This window comes from Cottoperca gobio, chromosome 24 (genome assembly GCF_900634415.1).
Source record: "Cottoperca gobio chromosome 24, fCotGob3.1, whole genome shotgun sequence".
In the NCBI taxonomy this organism is placed as follows: Eukaryota; Metazoa; Chordata; class Actinopteri; order Perciformes; family Bovichtidae; genus Cottoperca; species Cottoperca gobio.
Window position 1 is genome coordinate 2,184,007 of NC_041378.1, and position 17,727 is coordinate 2,201,733.

A 17,727-nucleotide genomic window follows, 5' to 3' on the forward strand; every position below is an offset into this window, starting at 1 on the left:
ACTTAAAGAAACTTAAAGGAACATAAAGAAACATAAAGGAACATAAAGGAACATAAAGAAACTTAAAGGAACATAAAGGAACATAAAGAAACTTAAAGAAACTTAAAGGAACATAAAGAAACTTAAAGGAACATAAAGGAACATAAAGAAACTTAAAGAAACTTAAAGGAACATAAAGAAACTTAAAGGAACATAAAGGAACATAAAGGAACATAAAGGAACATAAAGAAACATAAAGGAACATAAAGGAACATAAAGAAACTTAAAGAAACTTAAAGGAACATAAAGAAACATAAAGGAACATAAAGGAACATAAAGGAACATAAAGGAACATAAAGAAACATAAAGGAACATAAAGGAACATAAAGGAACATAAAGAAACATAAAGGAACATAAAGGAACATAAAGAAACATAAAGGAACATAAAGGAACATAAAGCAACATAAAGGAACTAAAGGAACATAACGAAACTTAAGAACTTAAGGAACATAAAGAAACATAAAGGAACATAAGGAACATAAAGAAACTTAAAGAAACTTAAAGGAACATAAAGAAACTTAAAGGAACATAAAGGAACCATAAAGAAACTTAAAGAAACTTAAAGGAACATAAAGGAACATAAAGAAACATAAAGGAACATAAAGGAACATAAAGAAACTTAAGGAACATAAAGGAACATAAGAAACTTAAGAAACTTAAAGGAAACATAAAGAAACTTAAAGGAACATAAAGGAACATAAGGAACATAAAGGAACATAAAGAAACATAAAGGAACATAAAGGAACATAAGAAACATAAAGGAACATAAAGGGAACATAAGAAGAACATAAAGAAACATAAAGGAACATAAAGAAACTTAAAGAAACTTAAAGAAACATAAGGAACATAAAGAAACATAAAGGAACATAAAGAAACATAAGAAACATAAAGAACATAAGGAACATAAAGAAACATAAAGGAACTAAAGGAACATAAGAAACATAAAGAAACATAAAGGAACATAAAGGAACATAAAGGAAACATAAAGGAACATAAAGGAACATAAAGGAACATAAAGAAACATAAAGAAACATAAAGAAACATAAAGGAACATAAAGAAACATAAGGAACATAAAGAAACATAAAGGAACATAAAGGAACATAAAGGAACATAAAGGAACATAAAGAAACTTAAAGAAACATAAAGGAACATAAAGGAACATAAAGAAACTTAAAGAAACATAAAGAAACATAAAGGAACATAAAGGAACATAAAGAAACATAAAGGAACATGAAGGAACATAAAGGAACATGAAGGAACATAAAGGAACATGAAGGAACATAAAGAAACTTAAAGGAACATGAAGGAACATAAAGAAACTTAAAGAAAACATAAAGGAACATAAAGGAATCTCACTAATGTTCAATTTACCTGCAAAACTTAGAAGGTGATAATTATTGTGCATTTCATTTTGATGATTTTCCTGGACAAGTTTCTCCCTGTTGTTCTAAAGTCGGTCTCCTGCTTGCCATACAGGAGACGTCATTATTGCAGCTTTGAAACCTTAAGGACAGGAGGCGTGGGGAAAGCTGCTTTTATTTGACTTACCGACACTGTGCAAACATTGCTTTTTGTGAAGAGTGAGAAACTACGTGTTTCCCAGGAGCTCAGAGGGATGCAAATGTTCAAATGTTATTATCTCCTCTTTTACATTTTATAATGTCATATTATTCTGAATTGCAAAGCAACATCTGCTGGTGATTCTTGGCCGATCGGGAACGTGTAGAGCTTGTTCTCTCAGATAATAGATACTCTACTGATCCCAAGAGAAATGCAGACATCCTACAGCTTATAAGACGCATCGAGAGACACAGGAATACAGGATAGAAACATAAAGGAACATAAAGAAACATAAAGAAACATAAAGAAACTTAAAGGAACATAAAGAACATAAGAAACTTAAAGGAACATAAAGAAACATAAAGAAACATAAAAAAACATAAAAGAACATAAAGAAACATATAGAAACATAAAGAAACATATAGAAACATAAAGGAACATAAAGAAACATAAAGAAACATAAAGAAACATAAAGAAACATAAAGAAACTTAAAGGAACATAAAGAAACATAAAGAAACTTAAAGGAACATAAAGAAACATAAAGAAACATAAAAAAACATAAAAGAACATAAAGAAACATATAGAAACATAAAGAAACATATAGAAACTTAAAGAAACATAAAGAAACACAAAGAAACATAAAGAAACATAAAGAAACATAAAAAAACATAAAAGAACATAAAGAAACACAAAGAAACATAAAAAACATAAAAGAACATAAAGAAACATATAGAAACATAAAGAAACATATAGAAACATAAAGAAACATATAGAAACATAAATAAACATATAGAAACTTAAGAAACATAAGAAACATAAAGAAACATTAAGAAACATAAAGAAACATAAAGAAACATAAAGAAACACAAAGAAACATAAAAAACATAAAAGAACATAAAGAAACATAAAGAAACATAAAGAAACATATAGAAACATAAAGAAACATAAAGAAACATTAAGAAACATAAGAAACATAAAGAAACATAAAGAAACTTAAAGAAACTTAAAGGAACATAAAGAAACATAAGAAACATAAAGAAACTTAAAGGAACATAAAGGAACATAAAGGAACATAAAGAAACATTAAGAAACTTAAAGGAACATAAAGGAACATAAAGGAACTTAAAGGAACATAAAGGAACATAAAGAAACATAAAGAAACTTAAAGGAACATAAAGGAACATAAAGAAACATAAAGAAACTTAAAGGAACATAAAGGAACATAAAGAAACTTAAAGGAACATAAAGGAACATAAAGAAACATTAGAAACTTAAAGGAACATAAAGGAACATAAAGAAACATAAAGAAACATAAAGAAACTTAAAGGAACATAAAGGAACATAAAGGAACATAAAGGAACATAAAGAAAACATAAAGAAACTTAAAGGAACATAAAGGAACATAAAGGAACATAAAGAAACTTAAAGGAACATAAAGGAACATAAAGAAACATTAAGAACTTAAAGGAACATAAAGGAACATAAAGAAACATAAAGAAACTTAAAGGAACATAAAGGAAACATTAAGAAACTTAAAGGAACATAAAGGAACATAAAGAAACTTAAAGGAACATAAAGGAACATAAAGAAACATAAAGAAACTTAAAGGAACATAAAGAAACATTAAGAAACTTAAAGGAACATAAAGGAACATAAAGAAACATAAAGAAACTTAAAGGAACATAAAGGAACATAAAGGAACATAAAGAAACATTAAGAAACTTAAAGGAACATAAAGAAACATAAAGAAACATAAAGAAACATAAAGAAACATAAAGAAACATAAAGAAACTTAAAGGAACATAAAGAAACATAAAGAAACTTAAAGGAACATAAAGAAACATAAAGAAACATAAAAAAAACATAAAAAGAACATAAAGAAACATATAGAAACATAAAGAAACATATAGAAACTTAAAGAAACATAAAGAAACACAAAGAAACATAAAGAAACATAAAGAAACATAAAAAAACATAAAGAACATAAAGAAACACAAAGAAACATAAAAAACATAAAAGAACATAAAGAAACATATAGAAACATAAAGAAACATATAGAAACATAAAGAAACATATAGAACATAAATAAACATATAGAAACTTAAAGAAACATAAAGAAACATAAAGAAACATTAAGAAACATAAAGAAACATAAAGAAACATAAAGAAACACAAAGAAACATAAAAAAACATAAAAGAACATAAAGAAACATAAAGAAACATAAAGAAACATATAGAAACATAAAGAAACATTAAGAAACATAAGAAACATAAAGAAACATAAAGAAACTTAAAGAAACTTAAAGGAACATAAAGAAACATAAAGAAACATAAAGAAACTTAAAGGAACATAAAGGAACATAAAGGAACATAAAGAAACATTAAGAAACTTAAAGGAACATAAAGGAACATAAAGGAACTTAAAGGAACATAAAGGAACATAAAGAAACATAAAGAAACTTAAAGGAACATAAAGGAACATAAAGAAACATAAAGAAACTTAAAGGAACATAAAGGAACATAAAGAAACTTAAAGGAACATAAAGGAACATAAAGAAACATTAAGAAACTTAAAGGAACATAAAGGAACATAAAGAAACATAAAGAAACATAAGAAACTTAAAGGAACATAAAGGAACATAAAGGAACATAAAGGAACATAAAGAAACATAAAGAAACTTAAAGGAACATAAGGAACATAAAGGAACATAAAGAAACTTAAGGAACATAAAGGAACATAAAGAAACATTAAGAAACTTAAAGGAACATAAAGGAACATAAAGAAACATAAAGAAACTTAAAGGAACATAAAGAAACTTAAAGGAACATAAAGGAACATTAAGAAACTTAAAGGAACATAAAGGAACATAAAGAAACTTAAAGGAACATAAAGGAACATAAAGAAACATAAAGAAACTTAAAGGAACATAAAGAAACATTAAGAAACTTAAAGGAACATAAAGGAACATAAAGAAACATAAAGAAACTTAAAGGAACATAAAGGAACATAAAGGAACATAAAGAAACATTAAGAAACTTAAAGGAACATAAAGAAACATAAAGAAACATTAAGAAACTTAAGGAACATAAAGGAACATAAAGGAACATAAAGAAACATAAAGAAACATAAAGAAACATAAAGAAACTTAAAGGAACTTAAAGGAACATAAAGAAACATAAAGAAACTTAAAGGAACTTAAAGAAACATTAAGAAACAAAAAAGTAATTTAAAAAGTGCAAGAATAATGATTTTTATTGATAATATAAAAACAGTTTCTGTTTCCTAAAAGCCTCATGAACGCTCATATCTCAGCACAGCTCCACTCCAGCACCAGACTCTGTTTATCAGCAGCTGAATCGAATGCAGTCCAACAACAATCCTGCAATAACGTCTCCCTCCATGAAGGTTGTACTGTTTTCATGTTATTGCGTGATACTGGCAGATGTGTATATTATTTTGTCAACCTAATTCATATCAATGAGGACAGGTGTAACAACAAGCACAGCAAATACATGACCATAAAGTTGAATGAACACTTGTCATTGTTAGGAGCAATGTCTTAATCATGGTGACGAATTCAATGCAACATATATCTTCACGATCTTTCATTAAAATGACATTAAGTGAGTTACTAGAACTGCAAGTAAATAAATTGTCGGCATAACATTTTGAGGATATTTTCTAGAACTATGATGACGTTAAACTATTTAACGAGCATATATAGCTTTTTCCCTCAAAATGTAAGTTTTGATATAATATAGAGATAATTTCTTTAATTTTGCATCTTGTCCCAAACCTTAGTGGTGAATAAGACGAAGGTGTTGCATAATGACGTGCTGAGCACCGGTTGGGTTTTCCGATGACACATCCCAGTTTTTACTTTCGTTTTGACTTTAATCAGCTTGAAGGTATTTCCTGTTTCCTGAGGGAGACTGTTCATCAGGTGTGATGCAGAGCTGGAAAACACAGCGTTGCGCTAAACAAACATTTACAAACATACTCCCACGTCTTCAGGTCAACACATGAGTCACAAACGGTGTGCTACGTGTGTGTGTGTGTGTGTGTGTGTGTGTGTGTGTGTGTGTGTAGGCCCTCAGGCAGCAGATGGAGACCCTTCAGCAGCAGTTCAAGCAGAGAGAGAGTGATTGGTCCGAAGTTCGACACCAGCTGGATGAGCTGATCAGAGAAAACTCTGAGTTGATGAAGAAACTCACAGATGCGCCACAGTGCCGCCTGGTGGCCGGACGGTGTACTGCACACACACACGCTCACGACCAGGAGGGACGGACAGAGGTAAGATACACCGTCTGGTCTCCTCTTGAAGTCACAATCTCCCCCATGTTATCCAGTTTTTCAGTTCAATTTATGGTGAATTTCAATATATTTTATTTAAAGCAGACATTGCAATATCTCGTGCGTGTTTTATTATAAAGAAGAAATCTATTATTACCTAATAGTGTCCAAAAACTGTTTCAAATGAGCGAGTCAACGTGACCTGAGAGGAATTTTTATGTTGAAATAAACACTTATCATGATGTTACAGTCAAACTGTAGTGAGGAAATAATAACTCAGAACATTTTACAGGTTCAAACGCATTTTTAAAAACAACACATTGAAGGAATATGAGATGGATGATCGGAGAACAATGTTTTTATCTGTGTTTTGTTTGTTTTATTCGGATTGAATTGTTCTTTTGTTTTGAATTTTCCATCGATATGATCGAGGTGTGTTTGGCGAACACTGGGGTGGAAAGTTTCAATATTTGTATAATAATAATAATATATAAAACTTGTAATATAAGTAGTCAAGGCATCGAGCGCCAAGTAACACAACTCTTCCCTTAATACCTTTTACATTTTTAATGCTTCTTCTATGCAATTGTTTTCGTTCAGTTAAACACTTAAAGCTCCCGGCCTATTAGTGCATTTAGCTTCACTGCTGTGTAAATCTAGTGGTATCATATTATTCCAGCATATAATACGCCGTTAAGTGGTCTTTAAGCACCCGGCAATAATTTATGAAGACGGACAAAGGGTGGCGTCAAGGCGCTGACTAACCTCATCAAATGTTTATGCAGTGCAAGTGGATCTGCTCCTGTGCCAGTTGTGTCGCTGCACAGACCTGATTTTACCTTCACAAAGTAAAGAGTTATAACCTTGTGTGGAAACAATTAATAAATCAAGGATTGAAGCTCTTTCAGGGAAAACAAAGAAAATATTTCATAGAAATAATCGTATTAAATAAAATGTTCCCTATTAGAGATGTGAAATTTCCTCAAATAATTCCAAAAAAGAGAAATCAAACAAAAAATGTGTTTAATTCACCATAAACTGGATGACTCTTAACCACCATGTTGACAATTTTATACCGATTATTTCTTTATTCAAGTACGGCACAGATACGGAAACTAGGCATGATTTCCAATGTTATTTTATACTATTTCTATAATGGTACTTCAGACTCATTTACATCAACACTGTGATTATTGTACTGTAAATGCTCTTATTCTGTCTAATCTTGTACTAATTGTTATGTTTTGCTGTGAATTCTGCTATTTTCTATTATTTTAATTCTGCTATTTTATATTTTAATTCTGCTATTTTATGTTATTTTAACTCTATTTTATAATATTTTAATTTTGCTATTTTATACTATTTTTAATGCTACTTCTCACTCATTTACATCAACACTGTGATTATTGTTCTGTAAATGCTCTTATTCTGTCTAATATTGTACTAATTGTTATGTTTTTTCTGTGAAGCACTTTGTGCTGCAATTCTTGTGTGAAAGGTGCTATACAAATAAAGCTTATTATTATTGTTATTATTATTATTATTATTATTATTATTATTATTATTATTCTCTCAGGGCTGCAGCCTGGTGAGACGGAAAGTGACTTCTGCAGACCAGAAGACGAAAACGTTCACGTTCTTCAACGGAGACATCAAACACATTTTGGAAGATGGGAAAGTGGTGAGCTCCTTTACGTGTGTTTAAACACTTCATATTATTTGTCTCCATGGTTGTATTTTTGCGCCACATTGGCCTCAAACAATGTAAATATTAATGTCTTCATCTTTTCATATGATCTCTAACATCAAGTGCGTTTGTGTTTCAGCTGTATTACTATGCTGGATCACAGACGACACAGACCGTCCACCCGACTGGTCTGGAGGTCCTTCACTTCCCCAACAAGCAGATCGGTAAGGGGGGGGGGGGGGCTGCTGTGCACGAGACAATGGGCCCCACCACCTCGTCTACATTGGAGCAAGACACAGACTTTATAGCTGTTTAGCCTCTTTTTGTTGTTAGATATAAAAGATACACAAAGAACATTTTGAGTCCTACTAAACCTCGTTGTACACATTTGAGGTGAAAGTGTTTCCCATAAGCACCCAGAGTCCTGTCGATATATACGTCTATCATACATATTATCTTTATAGATAAACTGACGACAGTTCGAACCTTCATCTTACTACTGTTGGTTAGTTCACACACTCGTTTATGAACACGTGTCCTTCTGTCACAGAGAAGCGACACCCCGGGGGGAAGAGAGAGATCTTATTTCCAGACCAGACCATCAAGTATTTGGAGCCTGACGGCAGCGAGAGGACGATCTTCTTCGACGGCACCGTCGTTCTGCTCTCACCGTGAGTCTGAAGTCACCGCTTTATCTCAGCTTCAGAGTGTCTGCAGGCTCATGAAGCCAGTGGAAACCCAGGAAGACTAGCCGTCTTAAAGTGGCAGCGAACAAGTATCCCCATAAATAAATAAACCATATTAGTACACCACGAGGTGACTTCATGGAAATCCTCTCATTCTACAGCGACAGCATCTTCTTCTGTACTCTGTGTCAAATGTTCAAACCCAAGTCTCTGTTTAGCACATTAAAGACATTAAGGAAAAGTTAGAACAAGAAGTTAGTAGGGCTTATGGAGAAACTAATTAACAATAATTAACATACGGGATAAAAACAAAGATTGCATCATTTATCAAAGTTTCCAGATAAAGCAGTGATACACAATTAATAGAAATGTACAATTTACATAGAAGTTTATGTTTGCTAGTTGAGTGATTATAAATCTTTGCTAGTTAAAGTCCTTTTCAGATGTTTGTTTTTAATAACAATATACAGAATTTGTTGCTTGTGATGCGAGTAGGTCGTTCCAAACTGAAGGATCGTCTGTATTTCCGTGAATATTGATTAAAGGGAAGACAAAAGCAGAATATGAGCGATTGTCTGACGTTGGCTACCTCATTACCCCAATCAGAGCCTGAAAGCAGTAACGTCTTCATTGTTCGTTCTGCGTCTCTTCCAGGTCGGGTGAGAAGACGGTCGATTTCCCCAACGGTCAGAGAGAAGTCCACACTTCCCAGTACAAGAGGAGGGAGTATCCTGATGGGACAGTTAAGACCATCTACCCCGACGGACGACAGGAAACCAAGTACGCATCAGGCCGAGTACGCACCAAGGAAAAGGACAAAGTTACCATCTGACGTGAGCGTCGTGTGAGGAGGAAATACTTATAGTAGAGTAGAGTTTTAACTTTGTAGCAAGTAAGTCATTCGTTATTTATTGGAATGAGCAGCGATATCACACGACAATGATTCAATATAATTATGACCACTTTTCAACACTGAGGGGTGAAATCACACAACAGTGTTGCTGCTAAACCTGCGCAAATAAGACTAAAAGAAACTCAAATTCTCAGCAAAGAGTGAAACTCAGTCCCAACTGCGCTGCGAAGCAAACAGCGTGCTGGCGCTCCTGTGCTCATTTTCATGAATCGGACCTTGAGACGTGGCAGATAGAAAAATCCTCTAAGTGGGTTTAAAGCGTTGACTGAGCAATGGAGGATCCTTTGGCCCCCACAGCAATGAATCAAAGTCTTCTTCACCTTCCATCTCTCTCCCCTCTTCCTCTTCTCTCCTCAACTTCCTGCTTGATGTGGCCAACTGAGCCGTGAGCCTGTGAAGCTCCTGTATGACCAACTTCACATCCAGCTTCTGCTGCGAGGCCCTCAGAGTGGCTGTGCTAAACGGGAAGGTCCGTATAAAGTCTCCGACTCTGAGCGGAGGGATATGTTGTGCGTGCAGGGCTGTGCTTCTCTCCGTCCTCCCACTGTGAAACAATCACATGTGATGTTATGCTGTGTGAATGCACTCAATTTCAAGCCATAAAATGTAGTTCACATAATGCACTTTGTCCTATATTTGTCTTTGTATTAACATGTCTCTTAAATTAAGGTGAAGATCCAAAGTCTTGTGTTTTGTGTCTCTTTGTAGTTGCTTTGTGTCTTTGTAGTTGCTTTGTGTCTCTGTGTCTCTTTGTAGTTGTTTTGTGTCTCTTTGTAGTTGCTTTGTGTCTCTTTGTAGTTGCTTTGTGTCTCTATGTAGTTGTTTTGTGTCTCTGTGTCTCTTTGTAGTCGCTTTGTGTCTCTTTGTAGTCGCTTTGTGTCTCTTTGTAGTCGCTTTGTGTCTCTTTGTCTCTTTGTAGTCGTTTTGTGTCTCTTTGTAGTCGCTTTGTGTCTCTTTGTAGTCGCTTTGTAGTCGCTTTGTGTCTCTTTGTAGTTGCTTTGTGTCTCTTTGTGTCTCTTTGTAGTTGCTTTGTGTCTCTTTGTAGTTGTTTTGTGTCTGTGTCTCTTTGTAGTTGCTTTGTGTCTCTTTGTAGTCGCTTTGTGTCGCTTTGTAGTTGCTTTGTAGTCGCTTTGTAGTCGCTTTGTGTCTCTTTGTAGTTACTTTCTGTCTGCATTTAGTCATCTGTCTGTCATCTGTGTCTGTGGTTGTTTTGCTGCACGCAGGTGAACGCACGTTCTTTGGCCAGGTTCATTAATCTACAAAGACATTTTATTGTGGGTTTCTTTGCCCAGCAGTACTGTATGTACCTGTAAATGTTGGGGAGCTTTGAACATCTCAGTCCCAGCCCCCTGTGTGGGATATCACGTATCGATGAGGAAACGTCTGTCCCTCCTGAGAGCTCCACCTCAGCTTCTGTTTCAGTGTCGTCGTGGTGTGTAACCTCAGACACGTGACGACTCCAGTTTTCCGTCAGCCACGGTGCAAGAGCTGGACACGTCTGTCTGTTTACCGCTGACACATCTGTCCTTGAATGGAGGCCAAGGATCAGGTTCAGGGTCTCGTCGTCCGTGTGGGCTTTGTTGGCGTTAACTATTCTGGAAGCACACATCTGGTTTAAGTCAACAGGGGGAAGGTGTCTTTGGTAGTCGGCTATAAAAGCATGTTGTCTGGGCTGTCTGTGGTTCATTCTTTCAGGCGGGCGATGAGTTTTTATCAGAGGGAGAGTCTGTAGAGAATGGCTACCGCTCCTTCGCTTCTGAAATTTGGTTTCTTTAAACTTGGAGAGCACAGGTATTGAAACATGCGAGGGGTGGTGAGCGTGGAAACAAGGCTGCTTGTACCCTCGTCTCTGATAGGCCCTCTGTCTCAAGCTGTCAGCCAATGTATAGTTCATCAAATCAATCAGATCGCTGATCAGTCCTTTCTTCACTGTAATATCTGCCTGGCAGTCCAGAGTCAGCGCAGGGCTGTAGTTGACCTCCAGCAGCCAAGGTTTGAACTTGGCGTCAATCAGGATGTCGAAGCCAAACATCTCCACACAGTTTGGACAGGAAGGGACGGCGGGAGCGATGGTGAGGAGGGTCAGGGTGACGATGTTGTTGATCTTCTGCCACAGAAGAAGCTCGTTGATGTCTTGGCTGTGGAGGAAATGCCTGAACTTGCTCATGGTCCACTTGCATCCTTGGCCCACTCTCTCTTTCTCCATCTTGTAGAAGGGACCGAACTTATTGATGCTGGTGTTGGTGAGATGAGCGTACAGGTTCTGCAGAGATGACAGGTTGTACTTCTCGGTGGCGAAGCGCACCAGGCCTTCTTGATGAATGTAAACAGTCAGGGGATGAAAGCTCTTCACGCACGCGTAGATCCTCAGGTCAAACTTGTAGCCGGAGATCAGCAGAGGGTTGCTGATGTACCGCTGTACGATCACAGAGCAGTCGTAAACCAAATCCTTGATATGCTCAAAGATGAAGATCCCTCTGCCTCTGGAGAGATCCACAGGTTTACATATCCAGAAGGCCGTCGGTCCTCTGGGCAGACGGCGTTTGTTGTACTCGGACAGGAAGCTGGTGTAGTCGTTGGGGAGGATGAAGACGGTCGGACTGAAGTCGTAGAGAGCTGAACCAAACGTGGCTCGCATTCTCCTCAGGTTGCGTGCCAAGCAGTCCTTCCGGAAAACAAAAGACAAATCATTCTTTAAGAGTGTGATCGAATTCACTGAAAATAACTTTCTAGTCGATTAATGTTTGGAAACGTTTTTGGTTTGGTGTTCTTGGCAAAGTCCTGATATTAACATGTGATTGTTATCTGGAAAACCAAACGACATCAATGGGCCTCTCATTCACACCTGGTATTAAAGTATATTCTCTTCATCACTATTGTGCCCTCAGGTCTCAATATGCAGATTTATCAATAGGCGGTGTGTCCCAGGTCAACGTCATGCATTTCTAAATCCCTTTTAAGACTTGCTCGCTACTGCTACTACTCGCCGGCTTGCTTAAGCTAGCAGGACGAAGCGGAGCTAGCTGACCTTTCAACTCGCTTGCCAGACCTTTTCTCTTGAGAACGTGGTCACGCTGTACAGGTTGCTTTTACACCTGGCTGAGATCCGACAACGAAACCACCTGTGAACTGTCTGATCCACATTCCAGTCCTTTTGCATTGTGAATGCATCGACATGTTTCCACGCAGATAACGTATCCAGATACAGATCGCATTTTAATGCCACGTGTAACTGACACATTAACAATGCTGGAGGCTCTGATATACCCAGATAGTTGTACATCAATTAAGTTTGACGCAAACACAAATCACAATATTACATTTCTGATTCTTGTGATGCGTTTTGAAAGTGTCGTAATACAAAGTGCAAACACACAGGTGTCTCCGTCTCACTGCACCTCTACATTTCTCTGACCCAACATGGAGACCGTCGTCACCTTGCGTGTGATGCCAACCGTTTTGGGATGGTGGTTGAGGCGCTGCCATGGCAACAGGTTGTGATATTCCGAGTTGCGAAATGCAGACCCCCGCCAGTACAGGTTCCAGTCTTCCTCCTCCCGTTCTTCTTCGTCATATTCCTCCCATCCTCGCTCCAGAAGCACCTCCCGCACCACCTCTGGACCTCGGTCATGTAGTCTGAACACCAGCGACGCAGCCATGCAGCATCGTGAGCTGTAGAGCTGCAGCAGAGACACGAGGAGCAGTGCTGGAAGACGTGCTCAGATCTTTAACCAAACTGAAAAACAGCAATAATACTGTTTCAATATACTCTTAGTCAATGTCCTGCATTCAGAAACTCCCTTAAGTAAAAGTATTAAGTATAAATATACTTAAAGTACCAAAAGTAGAAGTGCTCATGCAGAATAATATACAAACTCACTGGGTTGATGCAGAATGTTCATCACTTTAATGTTGTAGATGTGGGGCTAATTATAATTACTTTATATATTGCTGGAGAGCTTAACCTATAATAATACATTTATTTTGTATTCATCTAAATATGCAAAGTAACTAAAGCTTTAAAATAAATGTAGAGTAACAAAGACAAAGATTCCCTCCGAGATGTAGAAGTATAAAGTACTATAAAATGGAAATACTCAAGTACAAGTACCTTATAGTTGTACTCGAGTACAGATATCAGGGTTAGGGTTATAGTCATAACCCAGTGGTAGTCGTCCGTACAGCCGTGAGTACATCACAAACAGGAACAGCTAATAGCTCATTTGGTATATTTTTAAATGGCAGCAGTTTGACAAAAAGTGAACAAATATTGGCTCCAGAGAGAACACCAGTACCTACCAGTTAACACCTCCCCTCCCCTGGAGAAACACATCCCATCCAAAGGCAGTAATGTTGAGCTGCACTCGTCCTTCACCCCCTGGCTGCGCTCACAGCACCCTGTGTGAGCTCCAGCCTTTACATGGTAAATCTGAGAAGCCCAAATAAACCTGACACGTTGACGACCTGCACAGACGGCCGCAGAGGGCCAGCTCCGACTGAATAACTGCTTCACTGCATTATCTGAAAACGTTTACAAGGAAAGAAGAAGTGCCGCTTTTAACACTGAATAAGATTAATAAACTTCCCAACAAGCCATAAATCACTAATGCAGAAAATTAAGTTTGCAAAAAATATGTTAAAAAGATGGTTAACATGTTTCTTAGGCTTTTCCACACACACACACGAGTAACATGTTTAATGCTAGAACATGTGAGACAGAATTCACAATGTTGGAAAGGAAGTGATTAGTCTTACCTTTGAATTCTAACGGCACACCAAGTCTTCTGTCCTGCCGCTAACTGAAGGCTCGATGTGAGAGACTGCTGCATAGTGCAGTCTGTGCTCTCAGCTCCTCCTACACACGTCTGTCTGTCGTCCGTCTGTCGCTCAGCACGGTTGTTGGATGAATGTGCCGACTGTTAGCCGTGTTGTTGTTTTCCGGCTGTTCTTTTAAAGAAATTATTTTAGTAATTTAATAAACTTTCCATCACAGCAAAAGTATTGTGATGCCAAAGAAGTTCAGAACAAATGCTAAAAAGAGTTTGTATTTTAGGGTATTACCTGATGGGTTCAAATATATTAGCAACTAAATACGAGGCATTTTGATATGAGGCATGATTTCCAATGTTATTTTAATGCTGATATTTTTATAATGTACTTCAGACTCATTTACATCCACACTGGTTATTGGACTGTAAATGCTCTTACTGTCTCATCTTGTACTCCGTTATGTTTTAGCTGTGAAGCACTTTGTGCTGCAGTTATTGTATGAAGGTGTGATACAAATAAAGATTAAAATTATATCTTTGGGACACATAATTATAACGTTAGAGATAAATGAACCGGCTTAAAATGTATTATTACAGACAAAATATTTTAATTAGATTCAGAGCTGCCACTAAATGTGATGTCGTTCCTTTCTACCCTTGGGTGTTAGTTATGGCAGGTTGCTTAAAAAACACACATGGATATTTAAATAATTTTATTAAATCTCTTCAGCTCACAGATTTCCTTCCCTCTTCCGCTCCTCTGAAAGAAGACATGAGTGTCAGTATAGTTGCAGTTCACACATTTACAGACTATACACGTCTGTTGTATTTGTTAGAAGGGTCATGTGATGACAGAGGGGACGTTGTACCGCAGTGGTAGAGTCCGTTCAGTTTCTCCACATCCAGCTTGCTGAGGTGCGTCCTCTGACCAATCAGCGCTTTGCTGCTCTTGGGCAAAATCGTCTGACTTCCGTCTCGACTGAAGAAATACCTGAAAACAAATGAATACATGTCATATCCTGTATTTGAGATGTTCAGTGAGTGGAGGAGGAAGTGTCACGGTGATAAACAGAAGTAGAGATGATAGACTTACTCTCCGTAGTGCATGATGGAGCTGAGGTCATACGGCAGGTTCAGAGTGTTTCCACGTTTCAGCTTGAAGTTTGATTCTTTCCCTTTAAAATTTAGAAATTATTTAGTGTTTTTGCAGCCATGCAGAAAATACAATCGCTCTGTCATACTGATCTAAATACACACGTCGGGGGCCGTCGTCTGGCCCCCCCAAGTGCTCCAAAAAGATGAACGCAGTTTAAAGTCTGCAGAATGTCGAAACTATCCGTTGGCGTTTCCCCACACAGTTCACCTGGCTGGATGTTCTTCCACTTCACAGTGACGTGTTCATCGCGGTCCTTGCGGGTGTGTTCATGGTGCAGCCCCAGAGCGTGAATCATCTCGTGGCACAGATTCCCTACAGAACACGAGCGGGCGCAAAACAGCTTCTGGGCTCCTCCTTGACAACCAACAAAGGACGCACAGCTGGACAAAGAAAGGCATTTTTATTAAGACATGCAGTAAAAACTTAATCTGCAGATATTATAGTGTTACCATTTGTTTATTTTTTAGACGGGCAGGAATTGATGTTAAGATTAAACAGATTACCTCTTTTTGAGCTCCTTGTGATATTTCTAATCTCAGATGCCCAACGATCGGCCCAAATAACATTTTATCAGAGAATCTTAATTTCACTTGGAACTCCTTTTTTTAATCGCACATTACCAGAGTTGGTTTTATTTTAACATACTTTTATAGTTGGGTAGTTTTAATTTGCAGCTTTATGTGAAATACTTTGTAATTTGGGGTTTTGAAAAGTGTTTTCTGAAGATAATAATGATGCAAATAAAACTTTATGAATGGTTAGATACCACTAGAGAATTTTGTAATTTGGGTGAACTGACCCTTTAACAGAAGTATTTCTCACCCTTTGCCATCCAGGAAGTTGATGTAGTTAAACTCTTTGTTGTGTGGCGTGAAGCGAATGCAGGTGACGTCTGTGATCATCTTGATGGCAGCGAAGATGGTACCTGTTCGATCACCTGTTGGAGTGAAAACATAGAAACTGTTTATCTGCACCCTGACGGTCCGACATTAGAGCGGGTAAAAAAAAAAGAGAAGAGCACCCACCCAGCTCTGAACTGATGGTGTAAGGCACGGTGGCGTCCGCCCACAGCGACGACACAGCGTTCCTGTCCTCCTGGAAATTTAGACAAAATACTTTAAACACTTTTATATAAATGAATCTTCGTGTAGAGATGGACAGTTTTAACCCCATTTCCAACAACTACTGAAGAAATGATCAGACTTTACATTTTACGTGAGTTTCCCCTTTTTACTCACGGAAATGTTTCTTCCAGTCTTAAAATTAAAGATCCCAACTGAATTAAAAAATATATATTATTTTAATTAAAACAACAATAATTAGTATTATAATAATAAGTATTATAATCATAATTATTTTTTATTAAATAATTAGTATTATAATATTATATTAATTAGTATTATAATAATTAGTATTATAATAATTAGTATTATAATAATTAGTATAATATTTTTATAATTATATTATAATAATAATATTTGTATAATAATAATAATTATTATTATAATAATTATTATAGTCATAATTATTTTGAATTAAAATAATAATAATAATTAGTAGTAATATGCAATTTAAATTACTTGTTCCGTGTTTTATCCTGCTATAATAAATAATAAAGAAACAGTGAAACTCCAGCTTCCTTCTCCACGTGTGGGAAATAAAAGTTCTCCATCTTACCGAAAGCAAAATGTCTCCCTCTTGGACACTCGTGTCTTCTTGAAGATCTATGACACGATAAAAGAAACTCACAGTACGTTGCATCTATGAAATATATACATTTAACGTGCAGAACTTATTTAAAGGTTTACCTTCTAAGACCTCTGCACTGGCTCGCTGTGGCTCAAGCCCTGAATCAACTCCATCTACAGAAATCTGAGAATTAAAATCGTTTTAAACAATACATTTAATTCATAGTCTGGAAAACCAAAGAGCACCAACCTGGTGGAGGAAAAGTCATATTCTGTCCGCCGTTTAAGTGGACGACACCAACTGAGAGAGAAATCAAGTGAAATATAGTTAATAATGTGACTTTATATTGATTTATTGTTGCTTGTTCAGCGTGTATTAAACACACGAGACGGTCTACCTTTTAAAGCCTCTGTGGCGTTTGGTTCCGGCACATCAGGCATAGAAGTGATAGTAACATTATCTACAGAAATAAGAGAATATCGTATAAATAAATTGTATATTAAAGCAAATTTGAAAAGGAAAAAAATGCAAAGCAACACCAACCTGTTGCGTGACCCTCCTGCGTTTGATTTATAGGGACGCCACCAACAACTACATAGAAAGAAAGTAAATAATCATTATTGTTATTTAGTAGAATATGCAGACTGAACGCTTCAGTTTGTACCTTTCAACGTGCAGACAAAGACCAGAAACCACATCGTGCAACACGTAGAGACTCTACCAACAGAGAACGGATCTGTGAACTCACAGGCCTCTGCTGGCTTTATGAGTTTCTCCTCAACAGGTGTGATCACTTCACACTAATCATGAGCGTTGAGCTTCAGTCTGGACTGTGGAGGCGTTCTTTTCACATACCTACTTGGCAATAAACCTGATTCTGATTCTCAGAGGGAATTATATTCTCAAAAAACTTTATTTTGCTAACTCAACTG

General features: G+C 36.5%; 3 protein-coding genes across 3 annotated transcripts; 1 reads left to right on the forward strand and 2 right to left on the reverse strand.

Moving 5' to 3' along the window:
* Window positions 1-5,590: 5,590 nt before the first annotated feature.
* Window positions 5,591-9,132, forward strand: LOC115028917 (centromere protein J-like). Its single transcript, XM_029462848.1, has 5 exons — window positions 5,591-5,895; window positions 7,472-7,576; window positions 7,722-7,806; window positions 8,133-8,253; window positions 8,923-9,132. Exons 1-5 carry the CDS (start codon window positions 5,707-5,709, stop codon window positions 9,098-9,100), a joined length of 678 nt encoding a protein of 225 aa, XP_029318708.1. The 5' UTR covers window positions 5,591-5,706; the 3' UTR covers window positions 9,101-9,132.
* A 275-nt stretch (window positions 9,133-9,407) lies between these two features.
* Window positions 9,408-14,117, reverse strand: LOC115028897 (probable tubulin polyglutamylase TTLL2). The gene is made up of 5 exons (XM_029462816.1): window positions 13,937-14,117; window positions 13,481-13,702; window positions 12,619-12,917; window positions 10,489-11,846; window positions 9,408-9,725 (listed from the first exon to the last, which is right to left on the reverse strand). Exons 3-5 carry the CDS (start codon window positions 12,838-12,840, stop codon window positions 9,425-9,427), a joined length of 1,881 nt encoding a protein of 626 aa, XP_029318676.1. The 5' UTR covers window positions 12,841-12,917; window positions 13,481-13,702; window positions 13,937-14,117; the 3' UTR covers window positions 9,408-9,424.
* A 531-nt stretch (window positions 14,118-14,648) lies between these two features.
* Window positions 14,649-17,572, reverse strand: LOC115028913 (high choriolytic enzyme 1-like). The gene is made up of 12 exons (XM_029462844.1): window positions 17,460-17,572; window positions 17,339-17,386; window positions 17,193-17,255; window positions 17,045-17,095; window positions 16,915-16,968; window positions 16,784-16,830; window positions 16,132-16,201; window positions 15,929-16,043; window positions 15,314-15,486; window positions 15,044-15,125; window positions 14,820-14,941; window positions 14,649-14,710 (listed from the first exon to the last, which is right to left on the reverse strand). Exons 1-12 carry the CDS (start codon window positions 17,491-17,493, stop codon window positions 14,682-14,684), a joined length of 888 nt encoding a protein of 295 aa, XP_029318704.1. The 5' UTR covers window positions 17,494-17,572; the 3' UTR covers window positions 14,649-14,681.
* Window positions 17,573-17,727: the final 155 nt, after the last annotated feature.